This window comes from Diceros bicornis, chromosome 39 (assembly GCF_020826845.1).
Source record: "Diceros bicornis minor isolate mBicDic1 chromosome 39, mDicBic1.mat.cur, whole genome shotgun sequence".
Lineage (NCBI taxonomy): Eukaryota > Metazoa > Chordata > Mammalia > Perissodactyla > Rhinocerotidae > Diceros > Diceros bicornis.
Genome location: NC_080778.1, coordinates 12,155,905 through 12,175,384, shown reverse-complemented (window position 1 = coordinate 12,175,384; position 19,480 = coordinate 12,155,905). Strand labels below are relative to the sequence as shown.

The window sequence follows — 19,480 nt, the reverse complement described above, 5'->3', positions numbered from 1 at the left end:
AGGCAGTAGTTTCCACATGTGTAGAATGGAGATGATTACCTGCTTACAGGGCTGTAAGGATGAAGTGAGAAGATAGTGCACACAAAGCACAGCACCTCACACATGGGAGTGCTCAATATATATTAGTCACTGTCATTACAGCATCATCAAAATATGTGTTGTGTTCCAAGAACAAAGCTCATATGGATGTAAATATTATGGTGTGTTTGTTAAAGCATTACTTTCTAGTTACAGGCGTGTTGGTTTAGATATTCTGACACTGGAACGTACGTAAGGTTACACATTATATGTAGTCTGTAGGAGGTCCATGCCAACCATCTCAACGTTTGGGTCCCAGACACCAATGCTGAAGACACACACGTCCACTGCATGTGTCTCTCTCCCCAACCCCTCCTGCACGCAGCTCTCTGGTTGGTACTGTGATGACCCCTTCCTGAGACGTTCTCAGCCTGAGGCAATACTGCATCCCTGGGGAGGGACTGGAAATATAGTTCCAAATAGCAGTTCTCAAATAGAGTGTCATGACAACTTGGCTGTGACAATCACAGGGGACTACTATTTACATTTGGGGGTGGGGCACAGATGCTAAACGTCTAGGATGGCCCACAAAAAGAACTGCTTTGTCTAAAATACCAGTAGTGTCTCCGTTGAGGAACCATGCACAGACCTTCTCAGTTGAAAGACATCTCTGGCCAGGGCTTGCAATGTGCTGCCTGGTTCTTTCCCTTCACCTTTCTGGTTGAACATCTGTTACAACAAAGCCTAATGACAGAGTTTTCAAGTGGGGTATCAGATAGCCAGGTCATGAACAGAATCATTTCACATCCCACCTTCTCAGTGATCTGGAACACGGTCAGTCACTGCGAAGGGAGAGGCTGGGAGATGCAGACAAGGCCCGGGCAGGAGAGGAAAAGGCAGCTGCTCTTACTTCAGCATGTGGGGTTATATTCCCATTTCCTCCTCTTAGCTTGATTTTTTTTTTCCCTCTCCTTTCCCAAGTATTGTATTATTTACTTGTTTCCAGGGTCATAAGTGAGTAACTGAACTATCAGAAGGAATCGCATCTGAAAAATAGCCAACTAGGAACAGACAGGCTACAGAGTGAGGTAAAAGAAGGGTGGCAAGTGGGATGAAGACCACCATGTAGCCCTCTTCTGTAATTTTACAGCCGTGGAAATGGAAACCCAGAGTCTACATTAAGTTATAAACAGAGCTTCAAGTTGTGTTAAACAATGATGCTCCATAGAAGGTTATTTTTAAGGAAAATTGGCCCTGTGCTAACATCTGTTGCTAATCTTCCTTTTTTTTTTTTTTTTCTCCCCAAAGCCCCAGTACATAGTTGTGTATCATAGTTGTAGAGTTGTGGCTCTTCTATGTGGGATGCTGCCTCCGCATGGCTTGATGAGCAGTGAGCAGGTCCGCGCCCGGGATCCAAACCAGCAAACACTAGGCCACCGAAGCAGGACACACAAACCCACTGCTACACCACCGGTATAGGGATAGGAAATGAAACCTTCAGTTTTCTCACCTGTATCAATTTCTGATATGCAGTTCAGAGAACGTGTTGGTCTTAGTGATACTCTATCACAGGCCAACAGAACATTCCCCTACTTAAAAATGTGCTTGAAAAAAGATTCAGGGGTTGAGTACATTTAAGCGAATTTCGTTATAAAATAAATGTACTGAATTCCACAATACAATCACAGCTATTGCCATGGAGCCATCTCCCTACCTTATACCCCAAAAGTTTGGTGAAGATGGGGAATGCTGGGAACTAGAGTCTCCACCTAGCAACTCAGGTTTACTCTGAAGGATTTCCCAAATGCTGGGATCTCTTCCCTGCAGTCCTCCTCTTCCCTCTTTCCTCTGACCAGGGGGAATTTTTCCATGGCTATGGATCACAGGGCTCCCCTTCAAAGCAGGGCCACTGCGTACTGCACAGCTCTCGGGGCTGCTCTCCATGAAGACTATGACGCTAATGGCACACCCTAGGCAACGAGCCCACTGCTCCAAGAACCTCATCCTTAGCCTCCCATCCAAGAACCTTGAATGTTTGTGCCCAACAGTGCTGGGCTGTAATATTATCAGAAAAGTACCACTGTCTAAGGCAGCAGTTCTCAAACAGAGTATCATGACAATTGGGAAATGTATTACAAATAATTTGTCACCAATATGGACATTCTGAAGATTGGCTACGATTGACTTTTTAGATATTAGGACAGATTCAAGATTATGTTTCTAATGTTACTCTCATTCATACCACAACAGCTCTTTGAAGGGCCGTGTAGCCAGTACGCCAGGAGTGAAAGGGGATATTGCTGCACATTTACCATGCATGTCGTGGCAGCGAAAAAACAACATGAAAACTTTTGGTCTAATGTATATTATGCTGAAAAATTACTTAAAAGCTCAGAATATGTCCCCAATTTAATTAATTTGAGAAAAGCCTTACAGCATCTATTCTAATAAATAGGCAGTTACTGGAATTAAAAGCTCCAAGTTTTAAAATGTCTTTGCCATTGACTAGCTCATTTAGCTTCAATTTCCTCAGTTGCAGGTGCAGGTCTGCTGCCAGCCTTGGTGCTGGCTTAGAATGATGAAAGCTTTCAGGACCAACTAATGAGAAAGCCTTAGGATATGTCAATAATTACAGTGCCAGCAGTAATTTTGAAGAACCTAAAAATGCGAGTTCTTCATAAAATAAAACAGAGTAAGACTATAAATGTTACCTGAACAGGAATAATAATGCCATTTGAGATCACCTATGTGCCAGGCACTGTACCAAGCATTAGGCTATTATTTAGTCTTCACAATTCTAGGTGGCATAAATGAGGACTACCACTTTCCGTATGAGAAACCTGAGGTCAGAGAGGTTACCATCTATGGTAACATGGTTTATAAGTACAATTGTCTGACTGATGTCCAGGGCTCTGTCCCCATATATGGCCACTCTGGTTTTGTGACTTGGAAAAACAGTACTTCTATAACCTCTACTCATGTACCAGCTTTCACTAAAAATGATTTTAAAACCATAAAATATATACCTCTTGCAATGGTGACCATTTTATTTAGAATGGTATGGTGGATTATCACCCATGTCCACCAATGGCCAGTACTCATCTACTTCTGGATACAAGGGGGTTATACTTCTTCACTCTCTCGAAGTTAGGTAACCATGTAACCAGTTGCGGCTAATGAAATGTGTGCAAAAGAAATGTGCGTCACTTCCAGAGTGAAGCATTTAATTGCAGGTATTTGACTCTCCAGGCCTCTCTTCCCTTCCCATAGCAATCAGGGAAACCTATGTTGCTATGGTGGTGCCTCAAGATCAAACCAACCTGGGCTATGGAGCCAGCTTGTGGAGGACAGCTTCCCTCCAGAGTCATGTAAACCCATAGTGCATTTATGACAGAAACAAACCTTTGTTATTTTAAGCCACACACTTGGAGATTATTTTTCACTGTAGTACAACCCAGCCTATCCTGACTGACATTGATGGTAAAGAGAATTACAAAATAGACATAAGACATGTTCTGATCCCCTTCAATATTACATTGAACTTGGCCGAAACATGGCTGAATAAAAACTCAAGGGTTGGACAAAAGGGAAGAGGAACTTGGTGAGTTAAGCTTAAAAAGCTCTTAGAACCACCTGGAACAACTGAACCACTGCTCTTCCCACTTTCAGGGAGCTCAGCACATCAATTAGTCCCATTACATGACACTGCTTCCTGAGTAATCAGAACAATTTCTAGATGGTTTCAATGAAAACAGTATGGGAGCTCTGGTCAGCATGGTAAAGGGTCATTTTTTTGGCTGGATTACTGTCCTATGTCTCCTTCATAAAATTCAACTAAGCAGGACTGGCTTAATTTAGAGAGCAGATGCTGGTACCTTTCAATTTTGATTAGGCCCATTGATATTCCCATGAATCCTCAGATATGTTTGAATATACCATATTATTTATTTAATATTCAACTGCATTAGGAAGGCTAACATGAGTAAAAAAATCTCAGCTTCTCATTTTCTAAGTTATTAAGACTATCATTTAGGTAAAACTCAGAGAAGCATCTTCACTTTCTCCTAAACCCCCACTGTATCACATGAATAAAGTCTAGAATCTGTAGTAAAGTCAATTGATTTAGGAATAAAAAGTGACTGTGTAACTTTCTGAGATATACAATCGCTGAAGTACTCATTAAAATGGCCAATTTTTATGACAGTGATTAACAACAGGGCACCATTCAAAACTAAAAGCTTTCTGCTGATGTAAAGTAAACTGAGTAACAGGGATGACCCTGGAGCGTGTTAGGGCCAGGGTCCACTCTGCTGCTAAGACCCAGCCCAATAAGAACAATTCATTACATGATTCTTGACTTAATGTGCTAACAGGTCAGGTTCTCAGAGGCAATTCTAAAACGATTTCACTCAGGCTTTATTTTTGGTAACTGCAAAATTTAGGGATGTTTCCTTTCTCTGCCAAATAAATGACAGTAACTGTACCACCTCTGACTGTCAGGCCTCTTTCTAAAAGCTTGTATTTTACTGCATGAAACACTTTATAACAGCTACCAACCAGAACACTATTATTTTCATATTTGAACCTAATGATCCTGCTTCACTAGCATGTGTACATGAGTGTGTGTGTGCACACACACCCGACTTGCAGCTCCCTTTATAATGCTTTTTAAAAGGCCCAGCTGATAGCTTGTCACAGAGAAATGAAGGCAGTCAATGGCTCCATTACAGAAAGTACTTCTGTGTGCATATTTATTTTTACATTGTGGAGGAAGTTATAACTTTTTAAAAATAGTATATAAGCGAACATAGGTATAAGCCAGCCAGAACAAAAGAATTAACATGTACTTAATGAAAAGAATCAGAATTTCTATAACACAATAAACACCTACATCCTACATTCTTTTGGGCCAAACGGCAACTACACATATAGACAAAGCAAGTACTGGTACATCAGTGGTACAAAAACACCTTCTTTGATGCACCTAGGAATTATAAAATAATAAGCATCATCCAGCATCTGGATGCTAAATAAAAGAGCTGGGGGGCTAAATCAACAGGAGAGTCGCTCTACCCGCTTTCCTGTTTCCAACTTTAGAAACTCAAGCTTATTCAGAATTTGACATATACAACCCCATAACTACTCTCTCTTCTTCAATAACCTCAGAACGGTAGTTTTAAACAACTTTAAAGCTGGAGCTCCTTCTGAATCTCCCACAGCGTTTCCGCACTCTTCTTCAGACGAGCCTCTTCTTCAGGGGTCAGCTTTACCCTTATAAGGTCTGTAATGCCACTCTCTCCCAGGACACAAGGAACGCTGAGGAACACTTCTTCATTTATTCCATAGAGACCCTTAATTACGGTGGAAACTGGATGCACTCTTCTAAGATCCTTCAAAACACTTTCGCATAAATCGGCTACAGAGAGGCCAATGGCCCAGGAAGTATAACCTTTCATTTTAATGATCTTATAGGCGCTGGCAATCACGTCCTTGTGGACACTTTCCCACTGCTCAGGATCTTTGTCAGTGCCTATATCTCTGTTCAGATCCTTCAGAGAGACCCCAGCGATGTTCACTCCACTCCACACAGGGACACTGGAGTCTCCGTGCTCTCCCAGGATCCACCCATGGCAGCTTTCGGGGTGGATCCCGAGCCTCTGCCCAATCAAGAAACGGAAACGGGCAGTGTCCAGGTTACAACCACTTCCAATAACACGGCTTTGGGGAAATGCACTCAACTTCCAGGCTACGTAACTTAAGATATCCACCGGATTGGAAACCACAATCAGCTTGCAGCGAGGGCTGTACTGGATAACGTTGGAGATTATCAACTTAAAGATGCTCACGTTCCGCTGGACTAAATTAAGGCGCGACTCTCCTGGTTCCTGGCGCGCCCCTGCCGTGATAATCACGAGGCTGGAGTTGGCAGTGACGAGGTAATCTTTGCTGGACTCAACATGCGGCATCTTCAGGAAAGGACTGCCGTGCAGAAGATCCATCGTCTCCCCCCTCAGCCTGCCCTCATCCAGGTCCACTAGGGCAAGTTCATCACTCAGGCCCTTCAACAGGATGCTGACAGCACAGGCCATGCCAACTGCGCCGGTTCCCACAATGGAGACCTTACTGCGGTGAACGGCCTCCTCCGAGGCGAAGTTCTTCAGAAGCTCAGACCTGACGGTCGCCATCTTGGACACGGGGGTGATGGGCCCGGCCCTCCCGAGGGGGCTGCCCGCCGCCTGGCGGGGACGCGGCGCCATCCCCGGGGACAGGAAATTCGCTCTCACAGCGCTCACTCTCCGGCTGGCCCGCAGGACTCCCACAGCCCAGCTCATGGCCACTCACTTAGGAGGTAGAGGAAAAGACGAAACCGGCCCTCAAGCTCCGAGGCGCGAAGAAACAGAGCCCGCGACCGTTGGCCTCGCCTCAGCCCGCCACTGCGTCTGCGCAAAGCCGTGGCCTCCCCTCAGCCCGCTACTGAGTCTGCGCAAGCCGGGAACTTTGGACGGTACCTCAGCCCGCTACTGTGCTACTGCGGCTGCGTAAGGCGGGCGACTCGCGACTCGCGTGGCCTCACAAAGGCCTCCACGAGGTACTTCTGACGTCGCTGGCCTGGGGTGGTAAAAGGGCTTCTCTAGCAAACGAATTCTGGAGTTCAGGTTTCACAAACGTGACGTCTCTTCAATATTTAATACGTATAATGGGCCAACCCAGATCCCTGGGATTATTGATTTTCTATTTTTACTACATAATGCCAAGTAAAATTACTTCCATTAAGTACGGATGAAAATAAGGTTAAATTTTCTGAACTGTATCCCTACAGGAAAAGTAAGGTGCACGTGCTTTGTTTCCCAGTGGCTTCCTGAACCATTTCCTTGCATCTGCTGGAGAAGTGGGGCTTCTGTGACCCACATGACCCACAACTGTGGGGAAGTCACAGGAGCTTGACAACAAGGGGAAGGGCTGACTGTGAGCTAGTCTAACAGTAAAAACTCACAGGGGGAGGCTGTTACTTCTTTCTCATGCCAAACAAAAGCTGGTGATTGAGAGTCCTGATTAAAGAAGACCTCTCAAGTAGAAAGGTGGCCTTCTATTAAAATGAAGATACAGTCACATGTTGCTTAATGAGGACGCATTCTGAGAAATGCATTGTTATGCAATTTCATCATTTGGTGAACATCATAGAGTGTACTTACACAAACCTAAATGGTACAGCCTACTATGCAGCTAGGCTATACCGGTACTAATCTTATGGGACCACCATGGTATATGTAGTCTGGTGTTAGCTGAAATGTAGTTATGTGGCATGTGACTATATCTTAAATGTCCTTAAAATGACAAATTTTGACCAATGCACAAATCAGACTGTTAAAGCAGTAAAATACTAGCTCGTACAACACGGCATCAGTATATCTTACCTTCCTCTGCATTTCTCTGGTCAGTCTTATGAACTTTCTTTCAAGTTTTTTCTTTAATATTTTTTAAGTAATTTTAACTTTTTTTTTTTGAGGAACATTGGCCCTGAGCTTACATCTGTTGCCAATCTTTCTCTTTTTCTTTTTTCTCCCCAAAGCCCCAATACATAGTTGTATATTCTAGTTGTAGGTCCTTCTAGTTCTTCTATGTGGGATGGCGCCTCAGCATGGCCTGATGAGTGGTGAGTAGGTCCTCGCCCAGGATCCAAACCGTGGAACCCTAGGCTGCCAAAGCGGAACACGTGAAATTAACCACTATACCACCAGGCCAGTCCTTCTTTCAAGTTTTTAAGGAGACATAAACTTTGCATCTGATGAAATTTATACCCTAATAAACCCAATAAACTACAAAAGTCCAAATAAAAATAATGGCACTTTCTCCCCAATTATTAACAGAATTCTGACCATGTAATGATTCCTCAAAGCTCTCCTCTCCTTCTAAAATAGCAATATGCTCTCCCCTAGTGGGGCTCTTGGTACATGCAGCCCCCTCATGGTAAGCAAAAAAAAAAAAAAGACTTCAGTTTCAGAATATTGAATCTTGACAAAACGAATATTTTATATTCAAAACTTGAAAAGCTATTCTCATTCTTCCTGCCACTGAACTGCAGTCCAGGAAGAGAGGAACAATCAGCAAAGGAGTTGGTGAGGGGTGGGAAACTATGGCAATTAGTGGAGTTTGGCAGTCCCATTTTAGTGTGATGTGCTGGCACTCCAGCAGGGACCAGGCACCCTGTGTAGATGGTACAGAGTCACAAGCTCCGTGACACACGAAACGATAAGAGCACCACATACATGAGTTCTCTCCACACTGGCAGTCCGATTTGTGGTCACCATTTTTCAAATTCAAAACTAGAATTTTTAAAGTGATCTTTGTTTAATAGTGGCCAACATCTTTGAGGGATCCTTTTAAAAGACCAACTTCTGATAGCTATCATTTCTTTTTTTTTTTTTTTTTTTTTGCCGAGGAGGATTGGCCCTGAGCTAACATCTGTGCCAATCCTCCTCTATTTTGTATGTGGGTCACCGCCAGAGCATGGCCGCTGACTAGTGGTGCAGGTCCACACCCAGGAACCGAACCCAGGCTGCCGAAGCAGTGTGTGCTGAACTTAACCATTAGGCTGGCCCCAGCTATCGTTTCTTTTATCCTAGTCATAACTTGAAATGTTTTAACCTGATGCCTGTTATCAGCTTCTTTCTATAATGATTCCTTTGACCAGTCAAGTCATTTTCCAAGATAAGTGTTCTTGAGGATGAAATTCAAGGACAAAAAGACTCTTAGCTAGACGGCTTCTTTCTACAGTAATTTTCTTTCTAGAGTTTGAACCTCTTCAGAAATACAATCTCTATGATAGCTCCCTCTTCAGTTTTTCCCCTTGGCCACAAGTAAATCAATTTTGAGAAAAATAACACTCTCCAAAATAAAAATACCTCAACAAAGCAGCTTTTTGTTTATAGTAAGTCTTGAGGTAAGAAGGAAAGAACTAAGAAAGATAAAGAGATGTTCATGACCTCCAGAGTAGATTTAGGTCTACTCAAAGATGTGAAAAGCCAAATATAGCCAGACACCTCCCTAATGGCCTTCTATCTTAGGTGGCTCATTATTCCTTTTGAGTGGAAATCTTAACTCAAATTATCTCTTCAAAATGCAGTATAATATTATAGCTGGATATAGGCAGGATTATCTCATAATACTTTTGGTTACACCACCTAGGAGGGAGGAAGCAGGAAATGAAGATGACCAGCAAGTCTCTGGACCAAGAATGCTTGCAACAAAGTCATTCTATTCCTTCCACCTGGACTCTCACCCCCAGCTCCCCCTCTCCCTGCCCTCTTTCTATCTAGGAGTCCAGTTCAAATATTCCAGGCTCTCCTAAGCCTTCTACAATCCCCCAGCAGAAGTGACTTTTTAGAAATCCTATGCCACCAGTGTACTTTGTCCCTCTCTCTATTACAGGATTTATCACACACAATTAAATGTAATTACTTACGAATCTGTTGCTCCTAAGGGATCACCTTTCTTTACCAGCATATCCCTATCCTTTATAACAGAGCTCACTACGTGAATAGGGGTTCAGTAAATATCCGTGGTAGAAAACAACGAGTAAAGAACTATAGAAAACTATAGAGGTAAGTAAGGCTAGAGGTGAGAGAGAGATGGAAAGGCAGGCCTGGAGAATCCACCTGGAGCTGGAGTTCTGAATAGAGGGGTTAGGAAAATGTGCAGATGCCTGGGTGGGGTTTCTGAGCAAGGTTGATGCATAAATTTCAGATAGAGCTATGGATAAGCTAAAAGATTTCTTAACTATTTCAAAGCCAATATCTGCCTTTACCAAGTTAGAACACAGAAAAAAGAAAAGAAATTCTACAGTGCTAGAAACACAGTAAAATATGTGATGGCAGAGAGAATATTTTTAACCTTTAAAGTTATTTAAACTCTTTTGTTTTTTGGAAAGCTTTTAAAAAATAATCAGTGCATGAACCTCTTGATTTGAAAAAAAGAAGATGCAATAAAAGCAGTGTTAATTAATATCATAAGCTACAAACTCACCAGCATGCAAGTGGAGCATTATGTGAACACAATTATTTAAAAGTCGTCTTTGTGATTTAAAATTCATAAAATGCAAATTGTAGTTTTAAAACAAATGAGTGGGCTGTGATTCTATTGCTCATAGATATTAAAATCTATATAACTTTGTAATCCTGTGGGGGGTCTTTACAAATCCCAGGACTTGGAAGTACCGTCCTTTGTCAGCAATACTGGGAATGCTGGGGAAGGACAAAAGCAGGGCCACAAAGCTTTGTCTCCCGAGTGGAGTAAAGGTAGAATGTCAATTCAAAAGCAACACCGGGAGCAACTTCCTATTTATGGTATTCAAATATTATAACATGAATTGGCGAGCTCTCCTAATAAATTCCCCCAATCTCACTTTTGTTCTTTAAAGGCATCACATAATTTCTGATGCAATGTAAAAGAGCCGCCTCGTGTATTAATCATTAAAAATGGAAAAAAAAAAAGAAAGTATTTTAATCTGGCACAAAACATGAAAAACAAAAAAACTGTAATTCATTAGTATGTGTTTAAACATCCCAAATCATATCTAAGAATTGAGAAAGTTTAACTTGATGGCTATAGGCTCTAACTGCATAGGTGCTGTTTTATTAAATCACCCCATTTATTCTCTGTGATTGGATTGATAGAAGTAATACTGTAGTCCTCCAGTAACAACAGCTTTATTCCTTTAAAAAAATGACATGAAAAATACGTTTGTGTATGGAAGTTACTTTCAGTGTGAGGTAGAAACTTAAGTTACCTTTATAAACTCTAAACTGCCCAAATATATGAACTCCATCTTGTAAAGGTTAAAAATTAATTTGCCTCAAGACCCCGTCTAGGCAAAGAACAGAGTCAGCAGCGGGGAAGAGTAGGAAGAGGAAGGAGGGTTCCGGGTGGGGGATTAGCAAGTACAAGGCTCAGAGGCTAGGAGAACAGGGCCTTTCCGCATGGCCAGGACTCTGAGTGTGACAAAGGCTTATGAGAGAAATGGCTAGACTCTCAGCCGCAGCACTACTGACATTCTGGTCCAGATCATTCTTTGTGGGGGACTTCCTATGCATTGTAGGATGCTTAGCAGCATCCTGGACTCTATCTACTAGACGCCAGTAGCACCCCGCAGTTATGACAACCAAAAATGTCTCCAGACATTGCCAAATATCTTTTTTCTGGGGGAGGGAGTCAAAAGTGTCCCCTGTTGACAACCAGTGAGTTAAAGAATAAGTAGGGGCCAGATCACAGAAGCTCAAACCATTTCACATAACTTGTACTTTATTCTCAAGGGAAGAGGGAGCCATTGAAATGGTAGCAGCAGTGTGATCAGATGTTATCCAACAGATGTTGACTAAACCCCTCCTCTGTGCTGGGCACTAGTCCAGGGGCTGAGGACACAGCGAACAAAGTAAATGAGGTCTTTACTCTCTTAAAATTCACATTCTTTTGGCCCACAGATAAAACAAGAAAATGGTCACTATAATTTCATTTTGCAATAGCACTGCAAAGAAAAGAAAACAGGATAATGTCAGAGAGGAACCGAGTGGTGGGAGCGAAGAGGCTACTTTATTTTAGAGCAGATGGTCTGGGGAAGCTTCTCTGAGGAGCTGAAATAAATTTGGGGTGAAACTCTGGATGCCAACGCAGAGCCAGCCATGTGAAGACCGGGGAAGGAGTTTCCTGGCCAGAGCTAGAAGAAAGGCCTGAAGTAGGACTAAGCCTGGAGTGCTGAAGGAACAAGAAGGCCAGCGGACGCTGCAGTGTGAGGTGGGGGTGGCGGTGGGAGGGGTGACTATGCTGCTTCAAGATGAGGTCAGTGAGGTAGGTGGGGCTACATCTTGCCAGACTTCTTCAGCGGGAGCCACTGAGGGGTTTTAAATAAAGGAGTGGCAGGATCTGACTTATATCTCCGGCTGCTCTGTGGAGAAAAATCTCTAGGGGAAGTAAAGGAGAGGCTGGAATATTAGACAAGAAACTGTTTCCATACACTAGCAAAAGATGAATGAAGGTGGAGAGAGACGAGAGGAGCTGGGCTATGTTCAGCAGCAGCAGAGCTAACAAGCAGGACTTACTCATGGATTAGATGAAGGGAGTGAAGGGAAATGAGAGAATCTAAAATGACTCTCTGCTGGGTCTGTGGCTTGAACAACTGGAGGATGGGAGTGGCACTTACTGAAATGGGAAAGCCTAAGGAGGAGCAAGTTCAGGAGGAGGTGAGGAAACCAAAAGCTCTAGCTAGGACACGGGTCACTGACACGCCTGGGAGACACACAAGTGAAGATGGACAACGTGCAGTTGCGAGGCAAATCTGAAGGTCAGGCTGGAGCTCTCTATTGGGACATCATCTGATTGTACAGATTGTTTTAAAATGCCAGGGCCTAGATGAGAGCCCTGAGGGACTGAGGACACATGGAGAACAGGAGAGTCTAAGTATGCAGCACTGGACACTCCGGCGTTTAGAGGTCTGCCAGGGGAGAAGCCAGCAAAAGACATGGGCAAAAACGGCCAGTGAGGTAGAAAGGGTCTAGAAGCCAAAAACAAACAGTGTTTCATGGGGGGAGAATGCTCAGTTGGATCAAACATTGCTGAGAGGTGAAGTAACAGAAGGATGAAGGCAAGACCTGGATCTGGCAACAAGGAGGCACTGGTGACCCTGACCCCAGCAGCTTTAGGGGTGCTGGGGAAGAAGCCGGACTGAGGAGAGCAAGGGGAGGAAGTGGAGACAGTGACCACAGGCATCTCTTTCACAAAATCTTTTCTATGAAGGAAGCAGACAAATGCGCTGGTAGCTGGAGGAGGATGAGGAATATCAAGAGAGAACTTTTAGAGGTGCAAGAAACGAGATCATGTCTGTACACACTGCAGCAGAGGGAAAAACCAACAACCAGCAAAGGCTGAGGATAATTACAGGAGCCAAGTCCTTGGGTAGAGTCCAGGGGTGGGACTGAATGCTCAATGGCAGGGGTGGGCCTCTGGTAGCAGCATGGACACTTCCCCCACGGTGACGTGAAGAAAGGCAGAGGGAGTGGTAGAGATGCGGGGGCACGTTTGGGAAGATGGAGGCCAGAGCACGCTTGCAGTAGTGTGGAGGAAGGACTGTAGAGGCAAGGAGGGAGGCAGGAAGAACAGAGATTAGTTGTGATTAATAAATCGTGATAATCTTGGGGCAGGAAGGCGCCCCCAACTATAGTGGCTGTAGGGGTTGGGGAGAGCAAGACTTGGTGACTGATTAGATACGGGGTGAGAAAGAGTGTGGTTGTGAAGAGAATCCAGCTTTTCTCTCTGGGCAGCTCTGTGGATGATGCTGCCCTTCACTGTGAGTGACCCGGGAGCAGGTTGTGGGGTGGGGACGGGGCTGGGGGGTAAATGACTGTTCAGGTGGGAACACATGTGATGCCTGCAGGACATCTAAGCACTGGTGTCTGGTCAAGTGGGCCTGTGAGCATGGAGCTCAGGGGTCTGGGCTGGAGACACAGAACCGGGAGTCTTCTGCATGTGGATGGAGCCTGTGAGGGAGAAAATACCAGGGCCAAGGAAGGAACCTAAGCATAAGTGTGTGTAAAATACAGCAGCAGCATTTCAGACGTAAATGGGATAGTGGGAAGCAAAAAATAAGAGCCAAAATAGGATCGAGAAAAATTACCAGAAGAATAAAGAACTATAAAAAGCCCAGCATCTAACAGCACAGAGGCAAACAATAACTGATATATCTGAGTCATCAAGAAAAAGTGAAATTATGTTCAGCACAACTTACACTGTGGAAAGATATATATAGCACAATAAAAAAAGAAGATTTCTTCTTAAAACTGTTAGAAATATTTCAGTCAGAAAAATTCAATTTGAGAGAACACTTTAGTTTCTGATATACTGGTAAATGAATAATATATCTAAATGTATAGGCCGGCCCCGTGGCTTAGCGGTTAAGTGCTCGTGCTCCGCTGCTGGCGGCCCGGGTTTGGATCCCGGGTGCGCACCGACGCACCGCTTCTCCAGCCATGCTGAGGCCACGTCCCCCATACAGCAACTAGAAGGATGTGCAGCTATGACATACAACTATCTACTGGGGCTTTGGGGAAAAAATAAATAAATAAAATTAAAAAAAAATAAATGTATCAACATATACATATAATATTTTTTCATAGAGTTTTAGATATTCGTAAGTGACTAACCAATAATAGGTACCTTTTAAAACAAAGTTTAAGGGGAAAGGGTACGTGATCCGGTCTTCACTCCACAATGCTTTATTCTGAGAGCTGCTCATGTGAGTCCAATTTTCTATGGTCAGTATAAGAAATAAGGACAAAGGAAAAAACCGAAGTGAAAACAAGGATACCTTTCCTCCAGTGGAATAAGGCTGGGAACATTCTTGAGGCGATTAAGCCTGACTTGTGTCAGGCCTCGCAACAAGAAGGCTTTTATGGCAGAGCTTATCTTTCCTCGTAATTGTTGCATATTCCCACTTCATAAAATGCTTGGGGCCCTATTTTACTTATAAAAGGAAACTGGTGGGTTTTTACAGAGGTATCTTGGCAATATGCCAAAAAAGCTGATTGTCCCCCTACCCCCAGCTTAAAATAAAGAAAGTACATTGGTCATTATCTCCCATTTTAAACTGAGCCAGTCCCTGTGATTCAGTCTCTCTGTCACCAAACTGCTCCTCCACATTTACATGGAGTGCCTCCCCCACCTGGGATGCCAAGCCCATTAGAGCGGCAATGGAATGAGAAATAAGGGTTACAGAGATGTTCTTGTCACCTCACATCTGAATTTAACTGATGCACGTGCCACTTCCAATTAATTCAAAACTGATTCCAGGAAAATATTCCGCAATGCTTAAGCTGTTTGAAGGCCCAGGAGCTTGAGAGACCAACTCTCTCTGCCAGATCACGATGACTCTGTGTTCTGGGCGTCCTAGTGAGAACTACAGGATGTGGAAGCAAGGCTGGGTCTGCTGACGTATGGTAATCAGAATAGGAAACTGAAGCTCGCTTCCCGGGGGCAGAGGCTGGTAGAGGTCTTGGGAAGCAGGGAAATTAGATCAGGCGAGGACGCAGACGGCAAGTGCTGCAGCTGCTTTTCAGACTTCCTCTGCAGACCTCTCAGAGGGGCTATCATTACACAGTTCACCCGGAGATTCAGATTTGTTTTTCATCTTTGACCTAAACCAATGAAAGAATATAGCATAAAGTCTATTTCCACCTTAGAAGTTAAAAACTTCTAAGCTTTTCCGTAGTTGTATTTATATATGGAGTGCTAGCATTCACCTACAATGTTGTTTCATTTGAGACGAATAAGTAAAAACAGTGTAGGAATAAATGTACTTAGTACAAGATACACCAGAATGTTGGTAAAATTGAACTTAGCAAAAAGTCAAAAGACAGATTTGACTGTAATTAGCAAAGGCCCTCAAAGCTGGTCATAAGGTAATTAAGAAATGAGCCTAAATATTAACATAAAAAGTATAACTAGCAGCAGCTACAAAAAGAACTGGAGAAAATAAATTTTATTAGTGTGCATCCAATATTGTCCTCGCAGAAAGGTATATTACTTCTCTTAAAGGATCTTTCTTAGAATAGGAAAGTCAAATGCCAACTTTTAGAGAAATATTTAAGATGTGTTATTTACATGTTTTACTTTTGTTTTTTAAAGAAAAGGAGGCCTGGACTCTTGAGAAAGAGGCAGATGAGGAGGCAAGACCGGGGCTGGAGAGGTATGGGAGACTCCAATCACAGATTATTTCCATAAAAGCCTTTATAGCAGCAGGGACTTCGGTGGGATGCAGAAAAGGAAGAAAAGAGATTATTTTCCATCTATCAGATTGGCAAAAATTTCAGAGTAATAGAAGTCACTAATAGCAAGGATGCTAGGAAACTTGAATGCATTGTTGGTATCTTCTAAATTGTATAAACCTTCCCTTTAGCAACAGACATCAAAAACATTTTTACAATGCACTCTGATTCAACAATAACATCTTCTGTCTTTAGGATAAATTTCTTGAGCAAAAAAAGTACAAAAAGATGTATGCCTATAGAGGTTCACTATGGTATTTAACAGTGAAAAATTATAATCTAAATGCTACTGGCAGGAGACTGATTAAGTAAATTATAATAGAGTACCATGTAGCCATTAAAAGTGATGGAGATTTATATACTCTCCTGTGCAAAGATGTTCCCATGACTATTCAGAGAAAAAAAGGTTCCAGAGTAGTACAATAAAACATTTATACACAATTATATGAATACACCTATAGAAGATCTGAAAAGATGTTTCTACTGTAATAAGTGATTACAACTCAGTGAGATTCCTGGTGATTTTTGTTTCCTTTTTTGTACTTTTCCACAGATTTTTTTTTAACAGTGAGTACATATTTTTACCAAAAAAAGCCATCTTTGTTTAAAAAAAGATAGGTAGTAAATATATTTTTAAAAAATAAACACCAATATGTGTAAATAAAAACAAATACCTCTTATCCCATGGTAAAAAACAAAACAAAAAACTCCCTCCATTTATAAGTTAATTTTTAAATTTAAATCTCTGAACAATTTAAAGTATTTCACAATAACTAAGAATGTTCAGGGTTTTATTACTATTGAGGTTTTAGCTCCTCTGAGGGCAACAACTGTCAATTATATGTAAATTCTAACTATAACCAGGTATCATGAATATATCATATCCAAGCCACAATAAATGTTAGCAGTGGGTGATTCTGACCAGCACTTTGAGACAACCTCACCTCAAACAAATGTTGAACATGAGGCCACAGGCGTAAAAAGCTATATATAAAGCTTCCAATCCTATCAATCAGACATTATTTATACATCTAATGTATTTCCTTCCAAGGAGAGAAAAAAAGACAAGACAGTCTAAGCATAAATATGCTCAACCTCTTCAGAAATCCTTCCAAGTATCAATACCTACTATAAATAATAAAAGATAAAAAAGCTAACAAGCATGGCTCTTGAGTGACATGTAAATAACTGTAGGTGGCAGGGTTTTTTCTTTTGATAATTGGAGAACTCCCAGTTGGTATCACTAGAGATCCTTATTTACTCACTGAAGAGCATTTACTTCAACTACTGTATTCTCTAAACTTAAATATCTGCCCTAATAAAATCTAATCCTACTGCCATGGTGAGCAGTCTCCTGGCCTGAATGGGTCAGTCTCCCAGGATCCTTTGCAGCGCTGCACCAGGGGACCATAAACCTATAGTAAATGTTCATTCTTTTCACAATTAAGTTACTGTGATAAAATTAATGCTGCCTCAATCATAACCAGGTGATAAAATACCATAATTCAAAGTAATTGATGAACTCTTACTGAGCAGCCAGGTCTTGCTTGCCGGCCCACAGGCTGGGCAGCAGAGTGGAGCTGGCGAGGCGATGCCAGGCTGAACCTGTCCTGATTCCTACTGGAAGGTGGGGAGGGTCCTATCTAAATCCTGGGCGCGCTTATCTGCTTCGGTCTGCTGCTAAGACAGCTTCCATGAACTCGCCTTTTTTGGAACCTCTGATTAAATGACATACTACTGTGTAAAATACAAATTTATATTTATATCTGATGTATTATACATGTTCTATGTGAAATGAAATGCATAATAATTATGAATAAACAAAGAGTAAATCCAAAATATTTCTAAGAAACTGAAGGCCTTTGCTTCAAGCATTTTCAGCATGTTCCCTGTTAGGCCAGCAGATGGAGCTGTGAATTGAAACAGGGAATGTAAGCTGCTCTAGGTCAGCCATTAGATGGCACCCTTTTTTTTTTTAACTGGGGTTATAGTGGAGATTTAATAAAATTGAAGGTATTTACCAACAATTATTTGACACTGGAATTGATTTTGATTTACCTGCATTTATCTAGAATGAACATCTCAATTATTGATTGAGTGCATAGACCTGGACCAAATTCTGTTCCATATTTTCTGACTAAGACTGTTTTTCTTAGTCATAGAATGATAATAGTTCCTAATAAGGCAGTAAATAGTGATAACAGTTCATCCCTGGACAGGGCAACCTCACAGTTATCATCAAAACTCTCTAAATGCAGGAATTCTTTAAATGCAGAGCTGAAATATACCATACTGCTCTCCACAAGCCTCAGAGCAGGGTCATATAATCAGAATTTCCCTAAAAAGTCTTAAAACCTAAGCCTTCCATAATAACAGTCTACTGGGGACTATTATTAGTAATAACAGACTACTGGGTCTTAGCACAGTGCCTGGCTCAGGGTAGGCCCACAAATGTCTTTTGAATAAACAAATTAATGAACACTATTGCTTTTAAAAGATGTGCCCTTGAGAAAGTATCAGTGGTTCATTTTTCTGTGAAACTTCTCAGACGTGGAGATCAAACTGATATGCCTAATGACCTACAGGTAGGGAGAGAGTGTATTTGCATTCTCTCTTTTTAAAGACATGAAGATGAAATATAAAAGAATTCCAAGTATCCATAGTTTAATAGTGCCAATCAAAAAAGAATTTTTCTCCCCCAAATATTTTATTTAGGTAACAATCCTCTAGGGCCAATAAGCAGTGCCATAAAACAAAGAAGTTCACATTCTAGAAACTAAAATAGCACAATCTAGCCCATAAAGCCCAAGTTCTTGAACATATAGTTTAAATAACCTAATTCTGTTGGTCTATGAAAATTTGGATTGATTCATTATGACTCTTCTAAATCAAAGAGTATTCATATTTTCAAATACCTTAAAACTTTACTACGCAGTTTATGGCCTACATTACTAAATTCTGGAAACATCAGTTATCAATTCCATGCAGTCAATGTAAAGTGCTAAAGACCATCATTTTTATAGAAACTAAAAGGTTAATAACTTTATTATTAAGTATTTCAGGCGCCCCCAAGCGGACTTCATATGTAATCAAGGAAGTTTTGTGAACTCCTAGGCAGCTGTGCTTTATTTTCAGCATAAATTAATAAAAATAAAATCTAGCACTATTTTTTAAAAAGTAATATTACTATTAAAGCAATACGTATTTAAGAAACATATAGAAAAGTAAAATAAAAAATTCACTCACACATCCATAATTCATTCACATATTTCTACCAGACACATTTCCTCCCAGTTTTTGCCACTTGTTTTCAAATAACTGCTCTCATATTATAGATAGATATGAATCCTGCTTTCATTTACCATTATATCCTAAGCATTTTTCTACTGAAAATGAAGGCTAAAAGGAGGCCTTCTCTTTAATGCAAAAACAATGGCCAGTCCTATATCAGACTGATGTCAATTGTGACGTTGGGAGATGAGGCCCACATTGAAGACACCGAGTAAAACCTGTCAAGTTATCAAGAACTGTGTGGCTCACATCACAATCAAAACCAGATTCACTTCTTCCTTGCCCTCACTCTGGCCCCTTCCACCTACTCCTTTATTTCCCATCTTAGTTAAGAGAGGTAACATTGGAAAAATTCTAGGTTC

The 19,480-nt window shown here is 41.7% G+C and overlaps 2 protein-coding genes across 3 annotated transcripts in view; both read right to left on the bottom strand.

Annotated features, from left to right (window-relative positions):
* The window catches only part of TMEM242 (transmembrane protein 242), a 42,037-nt gene that overhangs the window by 10,287 nt on the left and 12,270 nt on the right, over nt 1–19,480 (bottom strand). The gene's annotated exons all lie outside the window — the stretch shown is intronic.
* Nucleotides 1,245–16,393, bottom strand: LOC131399675 (L-lactate dehydrogenase A-like 6B). The gene has a single exon (XM_058534085.1). It carries the CDS (start codon nt 6,348–6,350, stop codon nt 5,205–5,207), a length of 1,146 nt encoding a protein of 381 aa, XP_058390068.1. The 5' UTR covers nt 6,351–16,393; the 3' UTR covers nt 1,245–5,204.